This window comes from Giraffa tippelskirchi, chromosome 1 (assembly GCF_054371585.1).
Source record: "Giraffa tippelskirchi isolate mGirTip1 chromosome 1, T2T-mGirTip1v1.2.pri, whole genome shotgun sequence".
Taxonomy (NCBI): domain Eukaryota; kingdom Metazoa; phylum Chordata; class Mammalia; order Artiodactyla; family Giraffidae; genus Giraffa; species Giraffa tippelskirchi.
This window is the reverse complement of record NC_137275.1, coordinates 115,566,146-115,592,945: the sequence shown is the minus strand read 5'-3', so window position 1 is coordinate 115,592,945 and position 26,800 is coordinate 115,566,146. Positions and strand designations below refer to the sequence as shown.

At 39.1% G+C, this 26,800-nt stretch overlaps 2 protein-coding genes and 1 long non-coding RNA gene across 6 annotated transcripts in view; 2 read left to right on the top strand and 1 right to left on the bottom strand.

The window, feature by feature from the left end:
- LOC145536126 (uncharacterized) overlaps window positions 1-9,905 on the top strand; it is an 11,275-nt gene extending 1,370 nt beyond the window's left edge. Inside the window, exons 3-4 of the long non-coding RNA XR_014075662.1 lie at window positions 253-334; window positions 4,461-9,905. This is a non-coding gene — a long non-coding RNA (uncharacterized LOC145536126). The remainder of the gene's footprint in view (window positions 1-252; window positions 335-4,460) is intronic.
- On the bottom strand, window positions 8,923-16,693 carry LOC145536089 (uncharacterized). Its single transcript, XM_081564680.1, has 2 exons — window positions 13,489-16,693; window positions 8,923-12,279 (listed from the first exon to the last, which is right to left on the bottom strand). The coding sequence occupies exon 1, from the start codon at window positions 15,232-15,234 to the stop codon at window positions 14,476-14,478; it is 759 nt and encodes a 252-aa protein (XP_081420806.1). The 5' UTR covers window positions 15,235-16,693; the 3' UTR covers window positions 8,923-12,279; window positions 13,489-14,475.
- On the top strand, window positions 14,323-26,800 carry NPY5R (neuropeptide Y receptor Y5). 4 transcript variants are annotated; one of them, XM_081564165.1, is made up of 2 exons: window positions 14,323-14,706; window positions 25,135-26,800. In XM_081564165.1, exon 2 carries the CDS (start codon window positions 25,144-25,146, stop codon window positions 26,482-26,484), a length of 1,341 nt encoding a protein of 446 aa, XP_081420291.1. In that variant the 5' UTR covers window positions 14,323-14,706; window positions 25,135-25,143; the 3' UTR covers window positions 26,485-26,800. The 4 variants fall into 4 exon arrangements, with proteins under 4 accessions (XP_081420291.1, XP_081420351.1, XP_081420464.1 ...); XM_081564225.1 differs by having other exon boundaries at window positions 14,385-14,487; XM_081564338.1 differs by lacking the exon at window positions 14,323-14,706 and adding an exon at window positions 17,508-17,601.

Below are 26,800 nucleotides of genomic sequence, written 5' to 3'. Positions count from 1 at the left end.
TACATGCAAGCTTTCTTACTATAACAACTATGATTGCAATCTGCTTTCAAACTAAACACAGAACAAAATTCCAAGACAAATGGAATTACTTAAACTTTGTTGGAAAACGTTTTATTTTTCTAATTGTTAGACTGATTAAATACTATTTAAAGTCCAATAGAAATTATATCTCATTATTTATATAAGTAGTGTTGTACATAATCTCTATAGTTCCTCCCCCTCAAAAAAGGTTTCTAAAATATTTGTCATCAGGTATATTTTTATAAGGGGACTTCTCAAGTGGCCCTAGTGGTAAAGAATTCGCCTACCAATGCAGGAGAGAAAAGAGACACAGGTAAGATCCCTGGGTTAAGATCCCCTGAATAGGAAATGGCAACCTACTCCAGTATCTTATCTGGAAAATTCCATGGACAGAGGAGCCTGGTGAGCTACAGTCCATGGGGGCACAGTCATGCATGACTGAGCACTGTATTTTTATAACGTTGGAAAGGGATTACGATCAAGAATCAAAATACCACCATCAGGTAATAAATGTACTATAACAATACATATGCTCATATTTTTAAAAAACCCACTAATGATTAAAGAATAGTAAAATTGCATATATACTTTCTTTTTTCTAAACTAAGGTTGAAAATATAAGACACTTTAACAGCTTCAATTGTTTAAAGAGAAATAACTCATTTAGGTTTCTATTCACTCTCTGTTTACTCCATCCCTTAAGTCACATTCTGTTCATAGAAACAAAGTCACCCCAGCTCCTCATCATCAAATTGGCTGTTTTTACTCTGCTGCAAGAATTATAAATGAAATAATTTAATTCTCTAAAAAGAATACATTTTTGTGTTCAAATTTTCTATATCAGCAAATATTTTAGATTTAAGAATATAATTTGAAGTCATTAGACAATTTCCTTTCTGCATTTTCCAGGAATACTAATAAAAGCATGTCTGCAAGAGTGCCCAAACTACAGTGTCCATTGTATTTAGTCATCTTCTTAAGTTTTTATAAAGTGTCCCCACTAAGGCCAATTTATAAAGCTGCATTCTTGAGACATTAATGTCAAATACTAATCTTTGAAAAATTGTTGGTCTCAAAGACTTTTTTCCATTTCAAATTTTGTGATACAAAGGGAGGATTTGAAACTCTGAATGAAAACAGATTGATACAGTTTTCTAAGAATATCATTTATTAAAGACTTTGCACTATGTGAAATAAAAAACTTATAAGCACAGTATAATAAGATCCTCTTTTAATGTAATCTTATAGAAGATCTGAAATGAGCAAAATAGTATGAGTTGCTCAGAAAATGTGTTAAACAATAATCTGAATTCCTCAAAAAGATTAAAAAGTATGAGTGTTAAGGATCTTTTCTTTGTACTATTAAGTGAACAGTCAGTTGCATACTTTCCTACTTGAGATTAAAGCTAGGTAAAACCTAACCTTTGATAGAGAGAGAGAATTTTTTGCATCTTATGAAATTTCACAACAGCCAGATCTATAAATCATGACTGGGAGAATTAAATTAGTGACTTATTCTCATGTTCTCTCAGGCAACAGTCTTGTTCTATCATTTAAACAGAAGCATAGGATCTACACCTTAGATCTCTGTAGATCTTAGTTTTATCATTTAAAACTTGGAAGAACTTTATGGTCTGATGCTTTAAATTCCATGATTCACTACTTGGCTAGGTAAAAGTCTGTCACTATATTCACTCTGGAATTTACCCACTGTAATTACTTTATCGGCTGCCTGATGAATTTCTGCTATAAGGGTTAAAGTTCCTGAAATGTTGTTAGGTCTTGATACATGAAAATTATCCCAACATCATTCAGAAAAATATTGTTTATTTAATTTTGTTGAAGTGTGGTTGACTAACAATGTTGTGTCAACAGAAAAATCTTGATAGGAATTAATACTACATGTGAAAATTAGAATGTAGGTAATATCGATTAGAAGAAAATTCCACTTGGATAGAACTTACTATGAAGTATGTTGGTGAATCAGTTCATTATTCTATGAATTATTAGATGCCAATTTTTCCTTCTTTCTGTGACTTACCTACTGCTTTTCTTAGAATTATGATGTCATAGAATGTAAGTTGCAATCTTATTTTATGGACCACCAAGAAAGAAAAAATGCTTCTAGTAAAGAAATGACATACAATCAATTGTAATTAAATCTCAGAGTATTAAAATATTTTTTAAAGTCTTCATCTTTGAACCAATAAAATATAGTAGGTAAAGAACTTTGACTAAATTGGTTAATATAAATGATCTATACAATCACTTTATTCAGCTATCTTTTTGAGAGAATTAACAGGAAGAAGTGACAATTTAATTAAAATGTTACTATGCAAGTATATAGACAATTCAATTATCTTCATAGTATAGAAGAAACCAAATACTAGTCATAGATTTCCTCTTGATTTGAAATGGGAATGTACTCAAGGAAGTAGGCTACAAATTTAGAGCATTTGTTATAAAACTCTGTCAAAATAGATCTTATCTGACAATGATCTTAAAATTACTTAGTAAATATTTGAACATTTTTCTGCAGATTTTGTCCTGTCAGACACTCTTTAAACATTCAACAAATGTGTAATGTTATTTTACAAAAGTACAATGCTATGTATGTATTACATGGTATAATGAAAAGAGCTTTGTCATTGCACTACTATCATTTTTATTGTAATCACTACCACTCCCTTCATATCTTCTTTCAAACAGGAGTAGGTATAGCTAGAGAGAAGGGCTAGGATGAATACCACCACTGACCTTCCATCATCATGACAAAGGTCTCTGTTCATCTCGCCCCACCCCACTGCACCCCACCCCAGCTCTGAAATCTCAGGCTTGGCATTAGACTGCTTCTCAACACAGCGCATCAGAAGATCAGATTTGGCCCCATGAAGTAAAGCTAATTCCCATCTTGAGATTGGGCAGTTTTTCCCCAAAATAGGAGAAAGATTCATTTATATGCATTTAAATAATATGACAAATGGGCACAGAGGTGGTATGAAAAGTTCCCGGTATCACTTTGCTAGGATAACTATTCCTCATTCACCCCTTTGTTTAAGGTCTAGCTAGAGCTTTTCTTTCCTCAGGTACACATATCAATAAATCTAGAATGAGATTTATATCCAAGTATGGTCTGTGATATAACCCAACCCTTCTTACCCTAGGAAACTGCATAGCCACCACTCCCCACTAGTACTGTATATTGCAGGAAATAACTCAACTGTGCAGAGTATTGCAACAACAACTTCAAAATCTCAGTTGAGCCTTAAATATTACTCAGAAATTCTCAGGCTTGGGGACTCCCAATTCCTCTCCTCTTAGAAGCTATTTCAATTCGCCACCCCTCTCCTCCAGCCTGCTACCTCTTACCCTCAGCCTCAGTGGACTACCCCTTCTTTCTGAAGGGAGTAAAAGCCACTAGGGTATTTTTTTAATTGAATCAAACCGGGGTCTCCTGTGTTGCAGGTGGATTCTTTACCAACTGAGCTATAAGGGAAGCCCTCAATTATATGTGTCTGTGTATATATATAGAGAGAGAAACAGATTATTTTCCTTATGAGGGCTTCCCAGGTGGCGCTGCTGCTGCTGCTAAGTCGCTTCAGTCGTGTCCGACTCTGTGAGACCCCATAGACAGCAGCCCACCAGGCTCCGCAGTCCCTGGGATTCTCCAGGCAAGAACACTGGAGTGGGTTGCCATTTCCTTCTCCAATGCATGAAAGTGAAAAGTGAAAGTGAAGTCGCTCAGTCGTGTCCGACTCCTCGATCTCTTGGACTGCAGCCTACCAGGCTCCTCTGTCCATGGGACTTTCCAGGCAAGAGTACTGGAGTGGGGTGCCATTGCCTTCTCAGGTGGCGCTAGTGGTAAAGAGCCTACCAGTCAGTGCAGGAGAGGTAGGAGACACAGCTTCCATCCCTGGGTCAGGAATATCTCCTAGAGAAGGAAATGGCACCCCACTCCAGTATTCTTGCCTGGGAAATCCCATGCACAGAGGAGCCTGGTGGGCTACAGTCCATGGGGTCGCAAAGAGTCCTAGAGAGAGATTCTTTTCCTTGTAGGTTATTACAAAACATTGAGTATAGTTCCTTGTTCTATACGGTAAAGCCTTGTTGGTTATTTATCTTATATCAAGTAGTGAGTATATGTTAACCTCAAACTCCTAATTTGTCCCTGCTCCTCTTTCCCCTTTGGTAAGCATAAATTCACTTTCTATTTCTGTGAGTCTATTTCTGAGTTGTAAATAAGTTCATCTGCATAAATTTTAAGATTCATATATAAGTGGTATCATCAGATTTGGCTTTCTCTGTCTGCCTTTCTTCACTTAGTATAATCAACTCTACGTCCATCCATGTTGTAAAAATTGAGTTATCAGATGATCCTGCAATCTCACTCCTGGGGATGTATCTGGAGAAAATCTTATGCACCCCAATGTTTATTGCAGCATATTTACAACAGCCAGGACATGGAAGCAACCTGAATGTCCACTGACAGAAGAATGGATAAAGAAGATGTGATGGCAAAAAAGAGGAAATAACACTATCTATCATAGGGTATTTATTTTCTTTCACATCCTTCATTTTGGCAGTGGGTCCTCCAGCCTAGCTTATCCAGACTCCAGACATTAAGTCATACCAACCCACTGAATTTTCCCAGATGATGCCCCAAATACCATGTCACAGACAAGCTATCGCCATTGTCCTCTCCTGAGATGCTGACTGACTTAATCCATAAGCATAGATCCCATGAGTTGTTGTTTTCCTATTAAGTTCTGAGAAACTTGTTACAGAACAATAACATAACCAAAAACACCAGTTTGTTCAACAGCTCACTTTTCTTGACTCAACACTTAAAACAAAAACAACTCCTTGCCCTTGTCCACCTCTGTCAGAGATTCTCTAGCTGCCTTGTCGCTCTTGGCCACTCCTCCAGGAATGAACCCTTTCACTCAGGTCTTCTCACTGTGCCTCAAGTGGCCCACTGGAACCTGCTTTTGCCTGTGTCATCAATGACTACACCAGGGGACAGAATTCAGACTTCCTTTATATGCATTTGTCTCGTTTGACCATCCTCTCCTGGACTTTTATTCTCCTTTGGCTTTACTAAGTACACTTCAGATGGTTCTCTTTCCTTACTTGCTATTTGTCAGCCTTCTTCCCCAGGATTTGCATCTCCATCTCCTTCTTAGGTGTCTTTCTCCCTAGGAACCTGTTATATCAATGAGCCAGTGATGGCCCCTGAGTATTAGCCTAAAATGGTCCCCATACTGTTTACTTATTCACAGCAGACCAAGACACCAATGCCAGACCGCACAATCTCAAATTCTCACACATCTAATTGTTTTAATAAAGTCCAAATAAACATATTTTTAGCTATTTAGAGCCTACCTACTTTATATACTCTGTGAAACTGCACTCAACATCTGCTAACCATGAATTGCAAATCCTGCAGTGATGAAACACACTCATCTGATGCTGCCCGTCAGAGCTTTCTGACCCAAGTCTCCCCATCTTGCTGGTGAGTGGCATTTTCCAAATGTCTCTAAACCACTCTCTATTTTCTTCTTCTCCCCAGGGGTCTCCTTGTCCCATCCTCCTGAGTGGTAGCCCACACTGCTATCTCTGGGAGGTGTCTTGTTGAGAGAAACTTCCCTGGCATGCAAGCCTGTTCAAGACCAACCAAATAAAACTTGTGAGCCATGCTTTTCCTGCTACTGTCTCTCCCCTAATCAGCTCTGAGATTCCCAAATTTAACAGAGCTCTTAATCTGTATTTTTTTCACATTGAAGCATAGTCATATCCTCTGCTATCAATGACTCTCTGTCCTCCCTGTGAAGTGCAGACCTTTCCCAGGCCTCCTTGGCAGATGTGCTGCACAGCTAGTGGACATGATCCAAACCAGTGCCATCATCTCTGCTCCTCAAGCCAGAACCTGAGGGTCATTCCTGGCATTTCCCTTTCTTACACACACTCAGATTCAACTGGTCTCAAATGCGATGGGTCAGTTGGCAACTGGTCACACATTACCCTTGATTTCACAGCATGATATCTCTCAAATGTGTTCTTTTACATCCATTAAGCTCTAGTCAATTCTCTACTGAATGGCCCTTGTGCCACCAGCTGTTGTCACAGCAGTTCAGTGATAAAACTTCTCAGCTGAAATCATCTAGTTGCTCTCCAGATCCTTCAAGAAAAGTGCAAACAATGTTCTTTTGAATAAATGTTTTCAGTATGATCCTCTGCCCCCTTCCCAAACTTTGTCTTCAGGTCTCTGAATGTCACTGTTTATCACCTTTGTGTTTTCTCCCCTACTTCTTACTTGCCCATCCCCTCCATCTGCTGGTTTAACTTTCACCAATTCTTTCAACTTCAGTCCAAGTATCTTCTCAACTGCAAAGCCCTCTCTTAGATCTATCTCCCATCTCTACAGGTTCCCACCATGGGCTGAATTTGTATTTATATTCCTATTTTTATTCCTACTGCACTCTGAGTTTATTTCAAACACATATATTGCAGACAGTTATATATTCCACTATTCCACAGATCTACAGCTAAACTGTAATCTCTGGATGGCAGTAACTCTTTTTTTTTTTTCTTCCACTTCTTGAAGCTTAGAGTCTAGAGTAATATCTGATGTATCATAAGATACTGAAAACAGTTTTGTTGAGGGATAGAAGAATGAAAAATAGGATAGGACTATATAAATTATGAATATCACAAATCAAGTCCACTTGTTCATCTCAAACATTAAAAAATATCTTTAGCATTTGTACCTATGATGATTATTATCATTTTTATACATATGAATCATACATGTATACATTTTTTACATATGATTGCTAGACTCTTCTTGATTCTTCTTATACTTTTTGATTTTCCTAAATCTTGAATTCTGCTTTCCCCATTCAATGTAGGCTTGAGTAATGGACCTCGCTGCCTTTGAAAATGAATATAATGTCTAGTAACGAAAATGTTTCATACCTTTTTCTACTTGCTGAATAATATACTTTTAAAAGCTGGATTATCCATGAGCATAAAAGTAAGAAGATGGTAACAGATACATTTTTGAAGAGCATTCAACCATATCCACTTTTGATTCTGAGCTTATGCTTTGAATCATTCTCTAAACATTCTTTTTAAAGACTTAAAAATAAACTGACATACCAAAAATAAATAAATAAACTATTTCCTTTTCATTTCCACTTAAATACAACAAAGCTATATTTAGACTTAAAACTAGATTTAATATTTTAGCCATGAAAATTCACTAAGAAATGGAAATTTATCTTAAAATAATATTGAGGTGATATTTATCAACACTTTTTGTGAGGGGTTTTAACCTACAAAAGGGAAGAATATATGACCTATTTGTGAATTTTCTTGATGGAATATTGTGTCTCTAAAGGAATCCATGTCCTCATTTTTTTATATTTTTTGTAATGAAATTCTTAAATAATGTAATTAGATATAGAATAATTTGCTTTAAGAAACACCACAACTTTTAAGAATGAATTAAATACTACTATAAGTTATTACCAGTTGCAGGGTAGAGAAGGTACAAAAAGAATAGGAAATTTTATCAACAATATTTCTTTCTTCTTTTTCTTCCCCCTTACCCAATATGAAGGGGAAACAAATAATGTTTATGACCATCAGATTTTTCTGCAGATCCAAAAAAGCTATTTTTCTACCCATATATTTGTAATGTGTGTTTGTTAATGGCATAGGTATTCAGAGCTCAAAGTGTTAGTGGAGACCTCCTCCATGGGCTTTGGTTCTCCGTAAGGATACAAAAAACCCAAGTTCTTACCTGTTGCAAGAAAGTTTATTGACAATAAGGAAAGAAAGAACAGAAGAACACCTCAAGAGAGAGGTGGGTCTCGCCAAGGGAGGCAATGGCCCTGAAGAGCTGGGGTACAGAGATTTTAAGGCCATTTGCCTAATCCAGGGAGTTGTTCATTGGCAGTCTTGATTGACAGTTGAAGGTTATATAACAAGATGCTCTACTGCAGCATGGCCTTCCCATAACTCAGTCTGTTATAACTAGATGTATGTATTCATGGAATATTTATCAGCAGTTAATAAATCCAATGGCCACCGAAGGTTACTTTAGTATGTGATAGTGTGAAGTGTGGGCATGTCCCAGAGTAGGGAAGGTCCTGCCAGAAGGCCTGTGAGGAATTTTTCCAGCCTCCTGACTACTTTGGAGTACTGACCGGGGTATATTAGGGGCGGGGCTAGTAAATTGCTCGGTGAGGGTGGGGTTAGGTGGCTATTGGATGTTTAGCTGAAGGGACACCTCTCCTTGCTCTCAGCTAACTTCTTGCCTAATGAAAGGAAGTTCCAGATCTACTAGTCAAAATATTTTGTTTTACAGACAAAAAAGTAAAGAATAAACAGATAAAATTGTATGTCTAAAGCCACATGATTAATTTGGGATAAAACCTAGCTACAATCCAGGTATTTTGACAAATGATGATTATACAAATACATAGGTGATATATGATTATATAACTATATGAATGTGTGTCACATGTAAGTATGTAGGTGTTTTCAACATGAAAAATTACTTTAAGAAAAAAACTAGCATCAGTCACTGATTTATATTTAGTGCTTTAACTATTAGGGCATCAAAAAGAAAGAGTTTTGCTTACTTAAGTAGCACAGTGCTCATCAGAAGACTATGAAATGTTCATAGTTTCCTTTTAGCACCCCAAAGTTATAATTGAATTCCCTGAGAAAACAACTCTATGCATGTAAATACTTTGGAGTAACTTTTTAAAAAATCTAGTTTTCGTTAGTTAAATTGCATGTATTTCACAATTATAAGTTAGATCCTTGTTTTAAGTCCTGAATATTGATTAAATGACAATCTACTATGACTCCAAAGAAATCAATGCATCAGTGAGCATCATAAAAATGTTTTTAATACACCAAAATGGCCCTTTCCACAACTTTTAAGGATTAAAGATTTAAATTTATCACGATAGAAACAGTGGACAAAGAAACATTTACCCTTAGTGAATATAACAAAAATTCTCAGAGAAAAAAATACAACTAAAATAATATTTTCCTTCATTTATTTACTCCCACTATAACTAATATTTGAGATCACATATCATTTGAGATTATATCAAAGCACTTCAGTAACTAGTCTCCACAAATGGTAGCTGTTATTAAAAAGCAGCAATAACTTTGATAAAAACAACATACGTTCCTCAGAGAAAAGTTACCCCAGGCATTGTCTGGAGTGTTTTATTATTCAATAATTTGTCTTACAAGTTCCCGAGCAATTTTAACTTTTAGCTTTATAGATATGCTTCCTTCCATAACTGATAAAGAACCATGAGAACTGGAAAATGGCCAGTTTAATTTTGTAACACACATAAAAGCCAACTTAATTCCCCAAATGAGCATTTTGCAAATAGTGAGTGGGAAAAATACATAGAACAGAGGTGGACATTACTATGTCTGTTCCCAGGGGTAGTATTGATACTTCCTCTGTTTGAATGACAATCCGTCAAATAGAAACAAAATTACACTATTATACTCTACAGAATTATAATGATTCATCTTCAATCCTTCCTGGGAAATTTGAAAATAAAAGCACAGTTATCTTCATATTTTCTTCTTTATGTAACATATTGTTGAAATTTTACAAATTGACAATTCTTTTCAAAAGAAAGGATTTCTAATGATGAATGGCAAATGTGTATTTCAAGAAGAAATTCTGACTCTCTTTTTGAGGGTTGCATGTTTGTGCATGTGGTGAGAACAGAAATGGTGGCTTCAACAAAATCTGCATCTCTAAGACATGTTGCCCTTTTGTTTTTACTCTAATAATTACTTCCAACCTAAAGGTTCATATCATCAAAAGAAAAAAACAGAAATTTGTGGAAAATAACAAAATACAATTTTTTTTTAAACATACAAAAGCTTATTGCATAGACCAGATATATTTGTTTTTGGAAGATAGTGTTAGGGCTCATGGTGGGCCACATCAAAATATGCCAAGATGGCATGTTTGTTACCTCTAATTAAAGTTACTTAAATGAAGAAAGTAGGGAAAACCACTAGACCATTCAGGTATCATCTAGATCAAATCCCTTATGAGTATACAGTGGAAGTGACAAATAGATTTAAGGGACTAGACCTGATAGACAGAGTGCCTGATGAACTATGGACAGAGGTTCATGACATTGTACAGGAGACAGGGATCAAGAAAATCCCCATGGAAAAGAAATGCAAAAAAGCAAAATGGCTGTCTGAGGAGGCCTTACAGATAGCCGGGAAGAGAAGAGAAGCGAAAAGCAAAGGAGAAAAGGAAAGATATTCCCATCTGAATGCAGAGTTCCAAAGAATAGCAAGGAGAGATAAAAAAGCCTTCCTCAGTGATCAGTGCAAGGAAATAGAGGAAAACAACAGATTGGGAAAGACTAAAGATCTCTTCAAGAAAATTAGAGATACCAAAGGAACATTTCATGCAAAGATAGGTTCGATAAAGGACAGAAATGGTATGGACCTAACAGAAGCAGAAGATATTAAGAAGAGGTGGCAAGAATACACAGAAGAACTGTACAAAAAAGATCTTCATGACCCAGATAATCATGATGGTGTGATCACTCACCTAGAGCCAGACATCCTGGAATGTGAAGTCAAGTGGGCCTTAGAAAGCATCACTACGAACAAAGCTAGTGGAGGTGATGGAATTCCAGTTGAGCTATTTCAAATCCTCAAAGGTGATGCTGTGAAAGTGCTGCACTCAATATGCCAGCAAATTTGGAAAACTCAGCAGTGGCCACAGGACTGGAAGAGGTCAGTCTTCGTTCCAATCCCAAAGAAAGGCAATGCCAAAGAATGCTCAAACTACAGCACAATTGCACTCATCTCACATGCTAGTAAAGTAATGCTCAAAATTCTCCAAGCCAGGCTTCAGCAATACGTGAACCGTGAACTTCCAGATGTTCAAGCTGGTTTTAGAAAAGGCAGAGGAACCAGAGATCAAATTGTCAATATCTGCTGGATCATCAAAAAAGCAAGAGAGTTCCAGAAAAACATCTATTTCTGCTTTATTGACTATGCCAAAGCCTTTGACTGTGTGGATCACAATAAATTGTGGAAAATTCTGAAAGAGATGGGAATACCAGACCACCTGACCTGTCTCTTGAGAAACCTGTATGCAGGTCAGGAAGCAACAGCTAGAACTGGACATGGAACAACAGACTGGTTCCAAATAGGAAAAGGAGTACGTCAAGGCTGTATATTGTCACCCTGCTTATTTAACTTATATGCAGAGAACATCATGAGAAACGCTGGGCTGGAAGAAACACAAGCTGGAATCAAGATTGCCGGGAGAAATATCAATAACCTCAGATATGAGGATGACACCACCCTTATGGCAGAAAGTGAAGAAGAACTAAAGAGCCTCTTGATGAAGGTGAAAGAGGAGAGTGAAAAAGTTGGCTTAAAGCTCAATGTTCAGAAAACTAAGATCATGGCATCTGGTCCCATCACTTCATGGGAAATAGATGGGGAAACAGTGGAAACAGTGCCAGACTTTATTTTTGGGGGCTCCAAAATCACTGCTGATGGTGATTGCAGCCATGAAATTAAAAGACGCTTACTCCTTGGAAAGAAGGTTATGGCCAACCTAGATAGCATATTTAAAAGCAGAGACATTACTTTGCCAACAAAAGTCCGTCTAGTCAAGGCTATGGTTTTTCCAGTGGTCAGGTATGGATGTGAGAGTTGGATGGTGAAGAAAGCTGAGCGCCGAAGAATTGATGCTTTTGAACTGTGGTGTTGGAGAAGACTCTTGAGAGTCCCTTGGACTGCAAGGAGATCCAATCAGTCCATCCTAAAGGAGATCAGTCCTGGGTGTTCATTGGAAGGACTGATGTTGAAGCTGAAACTCCAATACTTTGGCCACCTCATGCGAAGTGTTGACTCATTGGAAAAGACCCTAATGCTGGGTAGGATTGGGGGCGGGAGGAGAAGGGGATGACAGAGGATGAGATGGTTGGATGGCATAACCGACTCGATGGTCATGGGTTTGGGTAGACTCCGGGAGTTGGTGATGGACAGAGAGGCCTGGCCTGCTGCAATTCATGGGGTCGCAAAGAGTCAGACACGACTGAGCGACTGAACTGAACTGAAATGACCGATGTGAGGCTTCCCTGGTGGTCCAGTGGTTAAGACTTCGCCTTCCAGTGCAGGGGGTGAAGGTTTGATCCCTGGTAGGGGAGCTAGGATCCCGCACGACTCCTGGTCAAAAAACCAAAACATAAAACAGAAACAATATTACAACAGATTCAATAGATTCTTAAAATGGTCCTCATCAAAAAAATTCTTAAAAAAAAAAAAGACCAGTGTGAGAGAGACACTCTAACTCTTCTTTCTGTCTCTCTGGAATCAAGAAATAAATCTCACCTGTGACAGGTCCTCTCCCTGCCTGTGGAGGCAGAAAGACACCTTTATCACCAGAGATAGGAAATTTGGGCAGAGAAGCCTGTATAAACAAACCACGTTATTTCTTGTATTTACTACCCCGAGCACAAACTCTATTTAGATGCCTTACTAGTTACGCACCCAAAGCCTAAACTCACTTGTCCTGTCAATTTCTCACAAATTTATTGTTTGTCTAAAAAATGTAAAAGCTGCCTGCCTTGGCCACTTCTGAGGTCTCATTTCTACGAGTTCTCTATGCAAATGAATTAAAATATGCTTCTTTTTCTCCTGTTAGTCTACCTTGTGTCCATTTTATCATTAGTTCAGCCACAAGGACTCCAAAAGTGAGAGGGGGGACATTCCCCCCTTCCAGACAATAGTCACAAGGGGCCTCTTTTGGAAGTTGTTTTAAAGCCCATGTGCCCCAGAAGTAGGCATGTATTGTAACTGTACAGGGGATAGAAGGGTAGAAATTTACATGGCAGGTATGGCACTATACTGTATAGAAGCTGGAGTTTACAAGCTTTCTTTTCTTCCCAGGCATAGTTTTTTGACACTTCTCATCTTTCCTTTCAGCCACTACACAAGTCTATGGGCGTTCTCAGAATGCCTGTTGTGTTAAAATGATGACAGATGAAATAGGACGTTTATATACTTGAGCTCTTGGATGGCTCTGGCTGCTGCATCAACAGTCTGTACAGGTCCCCTGAGTATCAAATACTAAAATTCAGCAGAAAAGGGGCACAGGAATTTTTTTCTCCGACTTCTGGGGTAAGTAGCTAATATTTAATGCCCCCAGAAATTAGATTTACAAGTAACATTGCTCCCAAGGGATACAATCCTCTCCAGTTTAGAGTGTGCTGTTCCCACGGGATTGCACTCATCACTAGACATGGGATACTGTGACTATCACATAGCAGCTTTCAGTTTTAAAGTCTACAATAAGCACACCCCTTCTCAGACCTAGCTATGGTCAAAGACATATGACCCTCTCCCTGTTACAGAAGAAAACTTGATTCTGCTCACCCTAGCAAGTAAAGCCAGTCTACTGACACTAGGTTGTGGTGAAGGAACTTGCAGTGTTTGTTGCAGGTGCCAGGCAAGGAGAATGGGCAGCTCAAAATCAAATCCCAGATGGCTTTCAGGGAGAGGGTTTTAAAAGCAGTGTGAAAGGGAGTGCTGCTGGGTGAGTGACCAGCTTATGCATGATTCTTGACTTGGTTGCCATCAATATTAAGTTTCAAGCATCATCAACCTTCTGGTTTCAAACAGTCCAGCGTCTATATTCTTACGGTCATAAATTTTCTTCTGGTGGGGATCTGCTTCCTATAAAAACAACTTAGGAATGTGTCAGCCCTTTGTCTGTATCTTTCAGGGACTTAGTGATTCCGCCATGTGGTCCATTTATTCTAAATTGTTACCAGTTCCCCAGTCCAACAGCTCTTCTTTATTTCTACATCTTCACATTCCTAATTATTAGCTCTGAAGCAGCCTTTAGAGACTCAGAGGAGATCTGGTAGCCTAAAAGAAAAGACTTTTACTTCAAAGGACAGGGACACAGGGATTTATTACCGGTTCATCCTTAATCTCTCTCTCTCTCTCTCATACACACACACACACCCTCTCACACAGAGAAACCATAGGCGCACGCACACACACACCCTCTCACACAGAGAAACCATAGGCTCCTGACAACTGATAACCAAAAATAAGGCAAACCTACAGGAGGGATACAGATTTGGACATCTTGAGGACGGAAATCAGGTTGAGCACAAACGGAGGACAAGTTTTGTTTGCCTGATCTTTTTAACCTATGCCAACTCTTTCCCTCCCCGTCGTCTGTAGCTGCCAGGCGCAGCTCGTGGAAGCGAGGGTTCGGCGGCAGCCTCCCCGCCGGGCGCCCACGCGTCGCCCGCGCCGCGCCGGGGAGGAAGCTGGCCCTGTTCTTCCCGGTGCCTCCGCAACCCCGCGCCCGCGAAGGTTAGGCGACCCCCGCCCAGACGCCTCCCCGCCTCACTCTGGAAGGTGCGAGAGAGCGGCGGTCTTCTGGCTTTGGGTTTTTATTATTTTTCTGTTTCGAGCAAGGAGAAAACCTGGGCCTTGAAGAGTTCTCGGGAAGCCCGAGCTACGGAGCTGCCGCGCCCACGGCGGCCTCGAGCCCCTCTTCCCTGCACGGCCTTGGCGGGCCCTACCCGGGAGACGGGGTGCCCGGGGGTGCCTCCTCTCCCCCACCCCGATCCGAAGGTAGGGGGCGCCCCGGGCGGGTTCGGGGTGCAGGGCCGGGCAGCTCTGCGGGAGCGGTCGCTTCCTCTGGCGCTCGCAGTCCCTGCCGCCGCCGGGAGCAGCAACGGCCGCGATCCCGGGAGCCGAGGCGCTCCGAGGTGCCTGTAGGGCCGCGGTTGCAATCAGGGGTCCAAGCTGGGGAGCGGGCGCCTCTGGGGCACGGAGGGAGAGGGAAGGATTCGGCGGCGCTTCCGTGCGAGTCCGTTGGTCGGGGCGTGGGCGAGCAGAGCTAAGCGGAAAGAGCTTGTCTAGGGTCCCACCGGCACTGGTGCAGGGAGGACGCGGCTCTCGGAGAGGGCGAGCCCAGGGAAGCCCAGCATATTCGGGTCTGGGGTGCCGGGGGGCTCCAGGCGGGGGCCCCGGGCGCCGAGCACCAGCAGCGCCGTGCGCTGACTCCCGGGACCCGGCAGCGGCGTGCCCGGGTCTGCGCTCCGGGGGCAGGTATCCCCACACATCCCAGTGCCTCGAATTCCGAAGCTGGGAATTCATCCCCGAGCTTGAGGACCTTTCAGTTATCTTTTCAAGGGACCGAACCACCCTGTTGGATGTAAGCCCAGAGACTTGCTGGGAGATCGTGGAAATCACCTAAGGCGCCCTCAGCGAAATTTGCCTCCCAAATGCAATTTTAAATTTCAGATTTCTCAAAAGAAAAGAAACTCTGATGTTAGAATTGGGAAAAGAGGGTGGCTCGTGCCTGCGTGTTTATCAGCTGAGCGGAACACTATTTCTTTACAATTCACATTTTGCCAGATTCTAGCTTAAAAGTAGATCATGGGGATATTTGAGAACGTGAAATATAGCCATTGTCCCAGGATCACAGCAAAGTAGGCAATAGGTGATATTTTATCATTGCTAGAGGGAAAAAATTGCACGTATTTTATTCTTTTGTGTGATTAGTAATCTTTCTGAGAAGAAAGATGTGCATTTCCATGAGGCAGGAAAAGATCACAGCAAAGCGACCTTATTTAAATGTATAAGCTCAGTCCTTCTATGTCCTGTGAGTTCCATGCAGCTCCTCCCATTCTTTTTGAGAACTATCTATCAAAATAGTTAAAGTCTTGTTCACAAGATTCCATTTGTCTTGGTGTCATCTATAGATCAATTTTTATAAACAATTACAACATAACAAAATTACATTGTCTTTACAAGATACTGCTTTTTAAAAAAACACTTCACCACAGTTGGACCAGGAGCTTTTGTTCCTTTCACTTGTTACTATGAGGATAAAAGTTTGATGTTTCAGCCTGGGAATTCTGAGCAGGGGAGGTGGGTTAAAACCGGGTATAAAAGAGTGAACAAAAATTAGGCACCACGAAAAAAGGTTTCACACAGTCAATATCGGATTTCTTCTAAAATAATATTTCATTTTAAAAACATTCTTTATTTCATAATTTCTCTAGTGATCTAAGATGAAGAGAAGTTCACATTTAATATTATTTTTATTATCTGTAGAACATTTATGCTGCATAAAATTGTACAACATTCATTACAACACTTGTTGAAAAGCAGATCATTATTGAAGAGAGTTCCATTTCCATTATAGGCTTGTTTATTGTGCTTTTCAGGAAGAAAGAGAAATTAGGGGGTAAGTTTAAGGAAAGAAACCCTCTATGCTTTTTCCCCTTTCATTTTAAAGTTATTCCTATACTATAAATTTTTTCAAGTAAAGAAACAGAAGACTTGAATCTTATTAGACAGAATTTTCCTGATGTTCAAAATGTTCCCAGGCAGCAAGGAGGCACTTTGAGAAACAGTTTAACATCCCCTCTTTGCCCCCTTCTCTTATTTTCAATATCCATTATTTAGTTGTGAGAAGTTATCCATCCAAGAAAAAATTTACAGAAGTTTCCTTTACTGTCGAGCATGATCTTAGCTGTTATGTGTGTACTCGGGGTGGAGTGGCACTACAGGAAGAGCACAAAAAGTTTAACTATATGGTCACAGCAAAATAAAATGAATAAATGAATGGTGAATGAATGAATGAATGTAACGTGAGAGAAAGCATAAGGGAAAAAATATGATTTAATCTATCAGCAGGTACAAATAAATATTCATAGGATTCCCCAGAAATACAAGTGTTCAAGCTGTAGTGAAAAAAAGACATCAGGAGAAGGCCATTCTTTCATTTATTTTCATCCATCGAGGGCCTTTCGTGTATGAGACAATTGCAACCTGCAACAACTCATCAGAGACCTTTAATTAATCTCTCAGAATATTCTTCACATTGTACCTTGAATCAGTTATCTTTCTTCTTCCAGAGCCTAGCAAAGCACCTAGCATATTAGATGTTCAATAAATGCTAGTTGAATGAATAAAGGAACAACTGATCTTTCTTAGCTATTCATTAACAAAAAAGGCCTCCCTTTTAAATTATGTGTAAATTAGTGTCTTTTGGAGAAGGATAGAAGTGTTGCCTTCAGTTTTGTCATGTCCAGTGAATATTCAGGATGACATTTCTTTCATCTGATTAATTATGAACACGAACGTGAAGTCGCTCAGTTGTGTCTGATTCTTTGTAACCCCCAAGGACTGTAGCCTACCAGGCTCCTCAGTCCATGGAAATTTTCCAGGCAAGAGTACTGTAGTGGGTTGCCATTTCCTTCTCCAGATTAATTATGAGACAGTGGTTTTTTCCTTATTTAATGAGTTCAATATTTATGTGCATATATTATAATAAAATTGTACCAGCCACCAACTGTACAACCTGATGTACTTCTTTTTCATTTAAGTAAAAATGTTATAAATATATTTTACCTTTTCAGTTTTGTGTTCTTATGAGGTAGCCTTTATCAATGAAGATATTTCGGGGCAAACCTCAGACGTATTGCAGACTTGGTTCCAGACCATTACAACAAGGCAAGTCACATGACTGTTTCATTTTCCAGTGTATATAAAACTTATGTTTGCACTATAGTCTATTAAGCATGCAATAATATTATGTTTAATAAAACAATGTGTGTGCATGCATGCTAGGTAGCTTCAGTTGTGTCCAACTCTTTGCAAGCCTATGGACTGTAGCCTACCAGGCTCCTCTGTCCATGGGATTCTCCAAACCCCATGGAGAATTTGGGGTGGCTGTGGCAGTTTTTCTTTTTTTTTTAAATTAGTTTATTTATCTATTTTTTAACTTTACAATATTGTATTTGTTTTGCCGTACATTGACATGAATCCACCATGGGTGTACATGTTTTCCCCTTCCAGATCCCCCCTCCCACCTCCCTGCCCATCCCATCCCTCCGGGTCATCCCAGTGCACCAGCCCCAAGCACCCTGTGTCATGCATCGAACCTGGACTGGTGATTCTGTGGCAGTTTTTTAAAGTAAGACACAATGAAATTTGTCCCATTAATTGTATCTTTTAGGAATGACTTCTCTGTAGCAAACAATGCTGTTCAATAGTATTTTACCTGTAGTAGAACTCCTTTCAAAGTTGGAGTCAGTCCTCTCAAGCCCTGCTGCTGTTTTATCAACTAAACTTAAGTCATATTCTAATTTGATCTTTGTTGTCATTTCAACAACCTTCACAACATTTTCACTGGGAGAATATTCCATCTTGAGAAATGATTTTCTTTGCTCATCCATAAGAAGCAACTCCTCACCCCTTAAAGTTTTATCATGAGATTATAACAATTCAGTTAGTTCTTCAGGCTCCACTTGTTATTTCCACCACATGTGCAGTTACCTCCTCCACTGAAGTCTTGACTCCTCATAGTCATCATGATGGTTGAAATCAACTTCTTCCAAACTCCTGTTCATATTGAAATGTTGACTGTTCTCATAAATCACAAATATTCTTAATGGTATCTAGAATGGTGAATACTTTCTAAAAGTTTTTCAACTGACATTGCCCAAATCCATCAGAGGAATCCTTATCTATGGCAGCTATAGCTTTACAAAATTCTCCATCTTAAGTAATAAGACTTGAAAGTTGAAATTACTCTTTGATCCGTGGGCTGCGGAATGGATATCATGTTAGCAGGCATGGAAACAACATGAGTTCTCTTACATCTCATCAGCCTTTTGGGTGACCAGTTGTATTGTCAATGTGCAGTGATATTTTGATAGGAACTTTTTTTTTTCTGAGCAGTAGATCTCAACAGCAGGCTTAAAAAATTTGGTAGGTCATGTTGTCAATAGACATGCTATTGGACAGGTTTTATTGTTCCATTTATTAAGCACAGAGAGAGTAGACTGAGCAGAATTCTTAAGGGCCCCAGTATTCTCTGAATAATAAACATGTGTTGGCTCAATTTAAAGTCACTAGAGCATTAGCCCTTAACAAGAGAGTCAGCCTGTCCTTTGAAGCTTTGAAGCCAGGTACTGACTTGTCCTCTCTAGCTATGGAAGTCCTAGAGGGCATCTTCTTCCAATATAAGATTGTTTTGTCTACATTGAAAAAGTGTATAAGCGTAAGTGTAACCACCTTCATTGTTTATATGAGCTAGATCTTCTGGGTTACTTGCTGCAGCTTCTACATCAGTACTTGATGCTTCCCCTTGCACTTTGATGTTATAGAGAAGGTTTCTTTTCTTAAACCTCATGAAACAATCTCTGCTAGCTTTAGACTCTTTTTCTGCAGCTTCCTCACCTCTCTTAGCCTTGACAGAACTGAAGAGAGTTAGAGCCTTGCTCTGGAGAAGGCAATGACACCCACTGCTCTTAGCCTTGACAGAACTGAAGAGAGTTAGAGCCTTGCTCTGGAGAAGGCAATGACACCCACTGCAGTACTCTTGCCTGGAAAATCCCATGGACGGAGGAGCCTGGTAGGCTGCAGTCCATGGGGTCGCGAAGAGTCAGACACGGATGAGCAACTTCACTTTCACTTTTCACTTTCATGCATTGGAGAAGGAAATGGCAACCCACTCCAGCGTTCTTGCCTGGAGAATCCCAGGGACGGGGGAGCCTGATGGGCTGCCGTCTATGGGGTCTCACAGAGTCAGACATGACTGAAGCGACTTAGCAGCAGCAGCAGAGCCTTGCTGTGGATTAGGGTTTGGTTTAAGGGAATGTCACTGGTTTGATCTTTCATCCAGACCATTAAAACTTCCTCTGTATCTACAATAACACAGTTTCTTTACTAATCATTCATGTATTAACTGGAGTAGCACTTTAGCACTATTAATTTCCTTCAAGAACTTCTCCTTTGGATTCACAAGTTGGCTAACTCTTTAGCACAAGAAACCTAGCTTTCAGCCTATCTGGGCCTTCGACATGCCTTGCTTACTAAGCTTAAATTTTTCTAGGTTTTGATTTATTTATTTATTTTTATTTTTTAATTTTTTAAATTTATTTATTTTAGTCGGAGGCTAATTACTTTACAATATTGTAGTGGTTTTTGCCATACATTGATATGAATCAGCCATGGATTTACATGTGTTCCCCTTCCTGAACCCCCCTCCCACCTCCCTCCCAATCCCATCCCTCTGGGTCATCCCAGTGCTTTTGATTTAAAGTGAAAGGCTTGAAACTCTTTCTTTCACTTGAAAGCTTAGAGGCCATTGTAGAATTAACAATTGGCCTAATTTCAATATTGTTCTGTCTCAGAGAATAGGGAGGCCTGAGGAGAGGGAGAGAGGTGGGGGAACAGATAGTGGAGCAGTCAAAACAGACAATGTGTATGGATTAAGTCATTATCTTATATGGATACAGTTCATGGTGTCCCAAAACAATTACAATAGTGCATCAACAATCCCTGATTACAGATCAACATAACAAGTAATAATGAAAAATTCAAAATATCGAGAGAATTACCAAATGTGACACAGAGACACAAAGTGAGCATGTGCTGTTGGAAAAATGGTGCTGATATACTTGCTCTATGCAGGGTTGCCACAAACCTTTAATTTGTAAAAACACCCTATAAGTGAAATAAAGTGAAGGACTCATTTTATAATGAGGCCTGATCATAATTTAAAGTTGAAATGTGGTAAATTATCACAATTGTCTATGTAGGTACTCTTCATTTCATTTTGGAGTCTTTTTGAAACCTTGTCTAATTTCAGTGGTTCTAATATATGTATATATGTAAATAGACATACATACCTATGCATATATATTCAATATTCTGTATATTCATACATCAAATATTAAATATATATGAATATAGAATGTAAATGGACATTCAGTACTCAATGTATGAATATATATTAATATATCTGTATATATTATTGTATATATAGAACATGTTTATACATATATACATATATGTATGTATGTATGTTTACATATACACATACACTAGAACCATGGCTCAGATGGTAAAGAATCTGCCTGCAATGAAGGAGACCCAGGTTCCATCCCTGAGTTGGGAAGATTCTGTGGAAGAGAAAATGGCAACCTGCTCCAGTATTCTTGCCTGGAAATTTCCATGGACAGAGGAGTCTGGTGGGCCATGGGGTTGCAAAGAGTCAGACATGACTAAGCACACATGCACACACATATATACACATATAGTCATCAGTTCAGTTCAGTTCAGTCACTCAGTCGTGTCCGACTCTTTGTGACCCCATGAATCACAGCACGCCAGTCCTCCCTGTCCATCACCAACTCCCGGAGTTTACCCAAACCCATGTCCATCGAGTCAGTGATGCCATCCAACCATCTCATCCTCTGTCGTCCCCTTCTCCTCCTGCCCCCAATCCTTCCCAGCATTAGGGTCTTTTCCAATGAGTCAACTCTTTCCATGAGGTAGCCAAAGTATTGGAGTTTCAGCTTCAATATCAGTCCTTCCAGTGAACACCCAGGACTGATCTCCTTTAGGATGGACTGGTTGGATCTCCTTGCAGTCCAAGGGACTCTCAAGAGTCTTCTCCAACACCACAGTTCAAAAGCATCAATTCTTTGGTGCTAGGCTTTCTTCACCATCCAACTCTCATATCCATACATGACCACTGAAAAAACTATAGCCTCGACTAGATGGACATCTGTTGGCAAAGTAATGTCTCTGTTTTTAAATATGCTATCTAGGTTGGTCATAACCTTCCTTCCAAGGAGTAAGCGTCTTTTAATTTCATGGCTGCAATCACCATCAGCAGTGATTTTGGAGCCCCCCAAAAATAAGGTCTGACACTGTTTCCACTGTTTCCCCATCTATTTCTCATGAAGTGATGAGACCAGATGCCATGATCTTAGTTTTCTGAACGTTGAGCTTTAAGCCAACTTTTCACTCTCCTCTTTCACTTTCATCAAGAGGCTCTTTAGTTCTTCTTCACTTTCTGCCATAAGGGTTGTGTCATCTGCATATCTGAGGTTATTGATATTTCTCCCGGTAACCTTGATTCCAGTCATACTTTATGCTAAATTTGTCCATATTCCCAGGATGACTCATTTCTGTCATTTTAAAGCTGAGAAAATTAAACTACTTTTCTAAATTGATTAAAATTGATTAATTAGTTTAATTTTCTGGAGAAGGCAATGGCACCCCACTCCAGTACTCTTGCCTAGAAAATCCCATGGACAAAGGAGCCTGGTAGGCTGCAGTCCATGGGGTTGCTAAGAGTCAGACACGACTGAGCAACTTCACTTTCACTTTTCCCTTTCATGCACTAGAGAAGGAAATGGCAACCCACTCCAGTATATTCTCCAGTATATTCTCCAGTATATTCTCTTGCCTGGAGAATCCCAGGGACAGCAGAGCCTGGTGGGCTGCCTTCTATGGGGTCACACAGAGTCAGACATGACTGAAGCGACTTAGCAGTAGCAGCAGCAGTTTAATTTTCTCAGCTTTAAAATAACAGAAACGAGTCATCCTTCATACTCTATTAAGCATCATTAAAATCATGAAAATACTTAAGACATTTTCCCTTTTCTCCATCAGAGTGTCACAGAGAGAATTGACCATGCGCTAGAGGCACTCTGAATTTTAGACTCACACCACATTCTTCTATCATTACCAGTAGTGCTGCATATCCTCTTACTGCAGATTTGGGACAGTAATTTTTACTCTCAAGATGTTTTATCCTACAATTACATGTCCCTAGAAAACACAAAGCCATTATAGAGTATACTGTCCAGTTTCTCTTCTGTCCTTGCCTTGGTCGAAGGGGGGACAATCAGCAGCTACTGATGTACAACTAAAAAGGACTGTTTTCAAAAAGTGAATCCAGAGAAGAATAGCTGAGTATAAAGGAACCATAGTAACAAACAGCCTGTACAGACTATGTGTGTAAATAGGATGGTGAAGAAGCCAGATGGAGCCAGGGGGTCACTGGAGTTCAGGAAATGAGGCAGGCAGACCAATCCAGGCTGCTCTGATTAGAAGCTCATGGACCTGTCCAGGGGAGCTGCAGGAAATCCATTGACTGGGAATATGATGAGTGGGATGATTCAGTAAGCCTGGTGAGTCACTATCGTACCTACCAGTTATCTTTTTCAACTTGAGACAATATCAGCGTAAATTATTGATTAACACCTAAGAATAAATGAATAAGATCCTGAACTTTTGAATTCATTTATCTTTAAAAGTGGCTTACCTGGTGGCTCAACTGGTAAAGAATCCGCCTGCAATATGGGAGACCTTGGTTCGATCCCTAGGTTGGGAAGATCCCTTGGAGAAGGGAAGACTGCCCACTCCAGTATTCTGACCTAGACAATTCCATGGACAAAGAGTCAGACACGACTGAGTGACTTTCACACATCTTTAAAGGAATGTAATTGGCCTTCAGAAATTTAATAATATAGAATTTGTTATAGAAGTTGTGAAACAAACTTTTAAATTTCTCGTAGCACAACAATGCTTATATCATGCTATTTGAAAATTGCTGTATGTATACTTGAAAAGTTATTTATGACAAAGGTATGTGCACAATAAGATTTGCCCTTTGGAAATTTACTGGCCCAGGATCTATATATCCCTTATAAATAGAAGATAATTGTTTACTATTAGTTTAAATATATATGTATTTTTATAGTTTTAAACATAATTACCCAACTATAGATCTAGAAATCGATTGATAAACATACACTGATTTTTTAAGATATATATATCTAAAATATATGTATCTCCATATATATCCATATACATATATCTGTCTATCTATATCACGATCTCTATTACAAGGTATACTCATCAGAATTAATGAACTGTTGCTATCCTGAGTATTTTGTAGGATATTCTTGTTTAGAAAAAAATGGGAAGTGCTTGCTTTTTTAAAGGGGAGAAGGTTTTCCTTTTGCCTCTTCTTGATATATTATAGGTCGTTGTGTACTTCATTAGACAATAATGTCAAATCTGTAATATGTAACAGTAAATAAGTAATATCATTGTGGTATTAATATTATTAATATCCTTGAGGTGACAAAATCTATGGGATGTTATATTAGTATCACTTCTACATTTAACTTTATGCCATAATATCTTCCTTAAACAAAATAAATTTATTCAATCTTTTAAAGGCTGAAATTTATTTTCCATTTCTAAATTAAAAAATAAACACGTAAATTTTGTTTTTAAAAATGCCAGCAGCAGTGGTTTAATTCATGATAATCTACAGGTCTCAGGGAACTGGGAATTGATCACAGGATGATTTTGCTGTCAAGATTGTGTTCACATAGTCAACAGTATCACATGATAAACATTTATTGAGTACCTACTCTGTACATGTAGGTCCTAAGATAGTGTATCTACACTTGAGAAGCTCAAATCTGAAGATTTTATGACTTTGATATATTTGGGATATTAGACTCTGGTTTGAATTTTTCATTTTCCCACATATATTTACTTAACGGGGCCATGATGAAGTTACTGTACCATGTTTTATGGTCGATATCACAGTGAGTAAAGGACAGTTTCTGCTTTCCCATTGCTTATACATAAATAAGATAAACTGGTTTTTATTATACTTGCAGTGCAAAGCAAATTGTGTCGTATAGTATCAGACTCTATAAACAGAAATATGTGGGGATTCAAAGGAGATCACATTCAATTGAATAGATCAAGGAATAGTTTAGGGAAGGTTACTTTTAAGTTTAACCTTGATGTAGGATAGAAAGAAATGTTTAAGATAAGATTATATGACTACAACATGTATCTGCACTAGACAAAAGGATTAATTAGCTATTATAATTAGATATCTTGAAGTTCTTATCCACATTTTCCTTCCCTTACATTTTGCCTACATAAGTGAAAAAAAAGTCCTTTTTTTTGGTCTACTGTTTTAACGTGAGAATACATCATAGAAATGATGATGATAGATTTAAACTTACTATAATTGTTATGGCTGATATTTACACTGTACTTGGTGCCAGGTAAAGACTTCACTAATCTTTCTTAGTAAATTGATAAGGTAACAGGAGAAAATGGTAAAATTTTGTTTCCTTCTCAATGGATTAATTTATAGTTGTCATGATGGTTTTTTTTAGTTCCTAACTAGTGTCTTTCTATTCCAAGCAGGAGTATAATATGGATTCAGAGCTCAAGGTTTATTATAACAAGACATTTGCTGGCGAGAACAATACTGCTGCCCTTCGAAATTCTGATTTCCCAGTCTGGGATGACTATAAAAGCAGTGTTGATGACTTGCAGTATTTTTTGATTGGACTCTATACACTTGTAAGTCTTCTTGGTTTTATGGGGAATCTACTTATTTTGATGGCTCTCGTGAAGAAGCGAAATCAGAAGACTACAGTCAACTTCCTCATAGGGAACCTGGCCTTCTCTGATATCTTGGTTGTGCTGTTTTGCTCACCTTTCACTCTGACCTCAGTCTTGCTGGATCAGTGGATGTTTGGCAGGGTCATGTGTCACATTATGCCTTTCCTTCAATGTGTGACGGTTCTGGTTTCCACTTTAATTTTAATATCCATCGCCATTGTCAGGTATCATATGATAAAACATCCTGTATCTAATCATTTAACGGCTAACCATGGCTATTTCCTGATCGCCACTGTCTGGACACTGGGTTTTGCAATGTGTTCTCCTCTCCCAGTGTTTCACAGCCTCGTGGAACTTCAGGAGACCTTTGGCTCAGCATTGCTGAGCAACAGGTATCTATGTGTCGAGTCGTGGCCCTCTGATGCATACCGAATTGCTTTCACTATCTCTTTATTGCTTGTTCAGTATATTCTGCCCTTAGTTTGTCTAACTGTAAGTCATACTAGTGTCTGCAGGAGTATAAGCTGTGGATTGTCCAACAAAGAAAACCAACTGGAAGAAAAAGAGATGATCAACTTAACTCTCCACACTTCCCAAAAGATTGGGCCCCAAGTGAAGCTCCCCAGCAGCCAGAAGTTGAGCTACTCATTCATCAGGAAGCACAGAAGGCGGTACAGCAAGAAGACGGCCTGTGTGCTGCCCGCCCCAGCCAGGCAGCCTCTGGAGAATCAGCCAGGAAGGCTTCTGGAACACGCGGGCTCCAGGAAGAGTCAGCTCCCTTCATCCAGTAAGTTCATACCTGGGGTGCCCACCTGCTTTGAGGTGAAACCAGAAGAAAACTCAGATGTTCATGAGATGAGAGTAAACCAGTCTATCATGAGAATAAAAAAGAGATCTCGAAGTGTTTTCTACAGACTGACTATCTTGATACTAGTGTTTGCGGTGAGTTGGATGCCTCTACACCTTTTCCACGTGGTGACCGATTTTAATGATAACCTGATTTCAAACAGACATTTCAAGTTGGTGTATTGCATATGTCACTTGCTAGGCATGATGTCCTGTTGTCTTAATCCAATTCTGTATGGATTTCTTAATAATGGGATCAAAGCCGACTTAAGGTCTCTTATACACTGTCTGCATATGTCATAATTCTCAGTGTTTACTAAGGAGAAAAAAAGTGTGGTGATCACCTAAAATATACTCATAGTAACTATGTATTTATAATCAACAAATTGTGTTAACATGTGGAATTTATGTATAAGAGCTGTGGATTTGGATGTCAGTTTATAATATATAGAAGATAATTTTTAATGTGTTATATAAGATAAATTCATTTAGTTGTGTAAAGTCATTGTCAATCCAGTCTGTAATTCCATGTTAAAGAGTTATATTACCTTTCATTTCAGCATGTCTGTAAACCAATGAATTGTAAGTTCTTGCTTAAAATAAAAATTGTATTTAACCA

Coding starts and splice junctions, on each gene's coding strand:
- NPY5R (XM_081564165.1), top strand. CDS start 25,144: ATGGATTCAGAGCTCAAGGTTTATTATAACAAGACATTTGCTGGCGAG.
- LOC145536089 (XM_081564680.1), bottom strand. CDS start 15,234: ATGAATTCCCAGCTTCGGAATTCGAGGCACTGGGATGTGTGGGGATAC.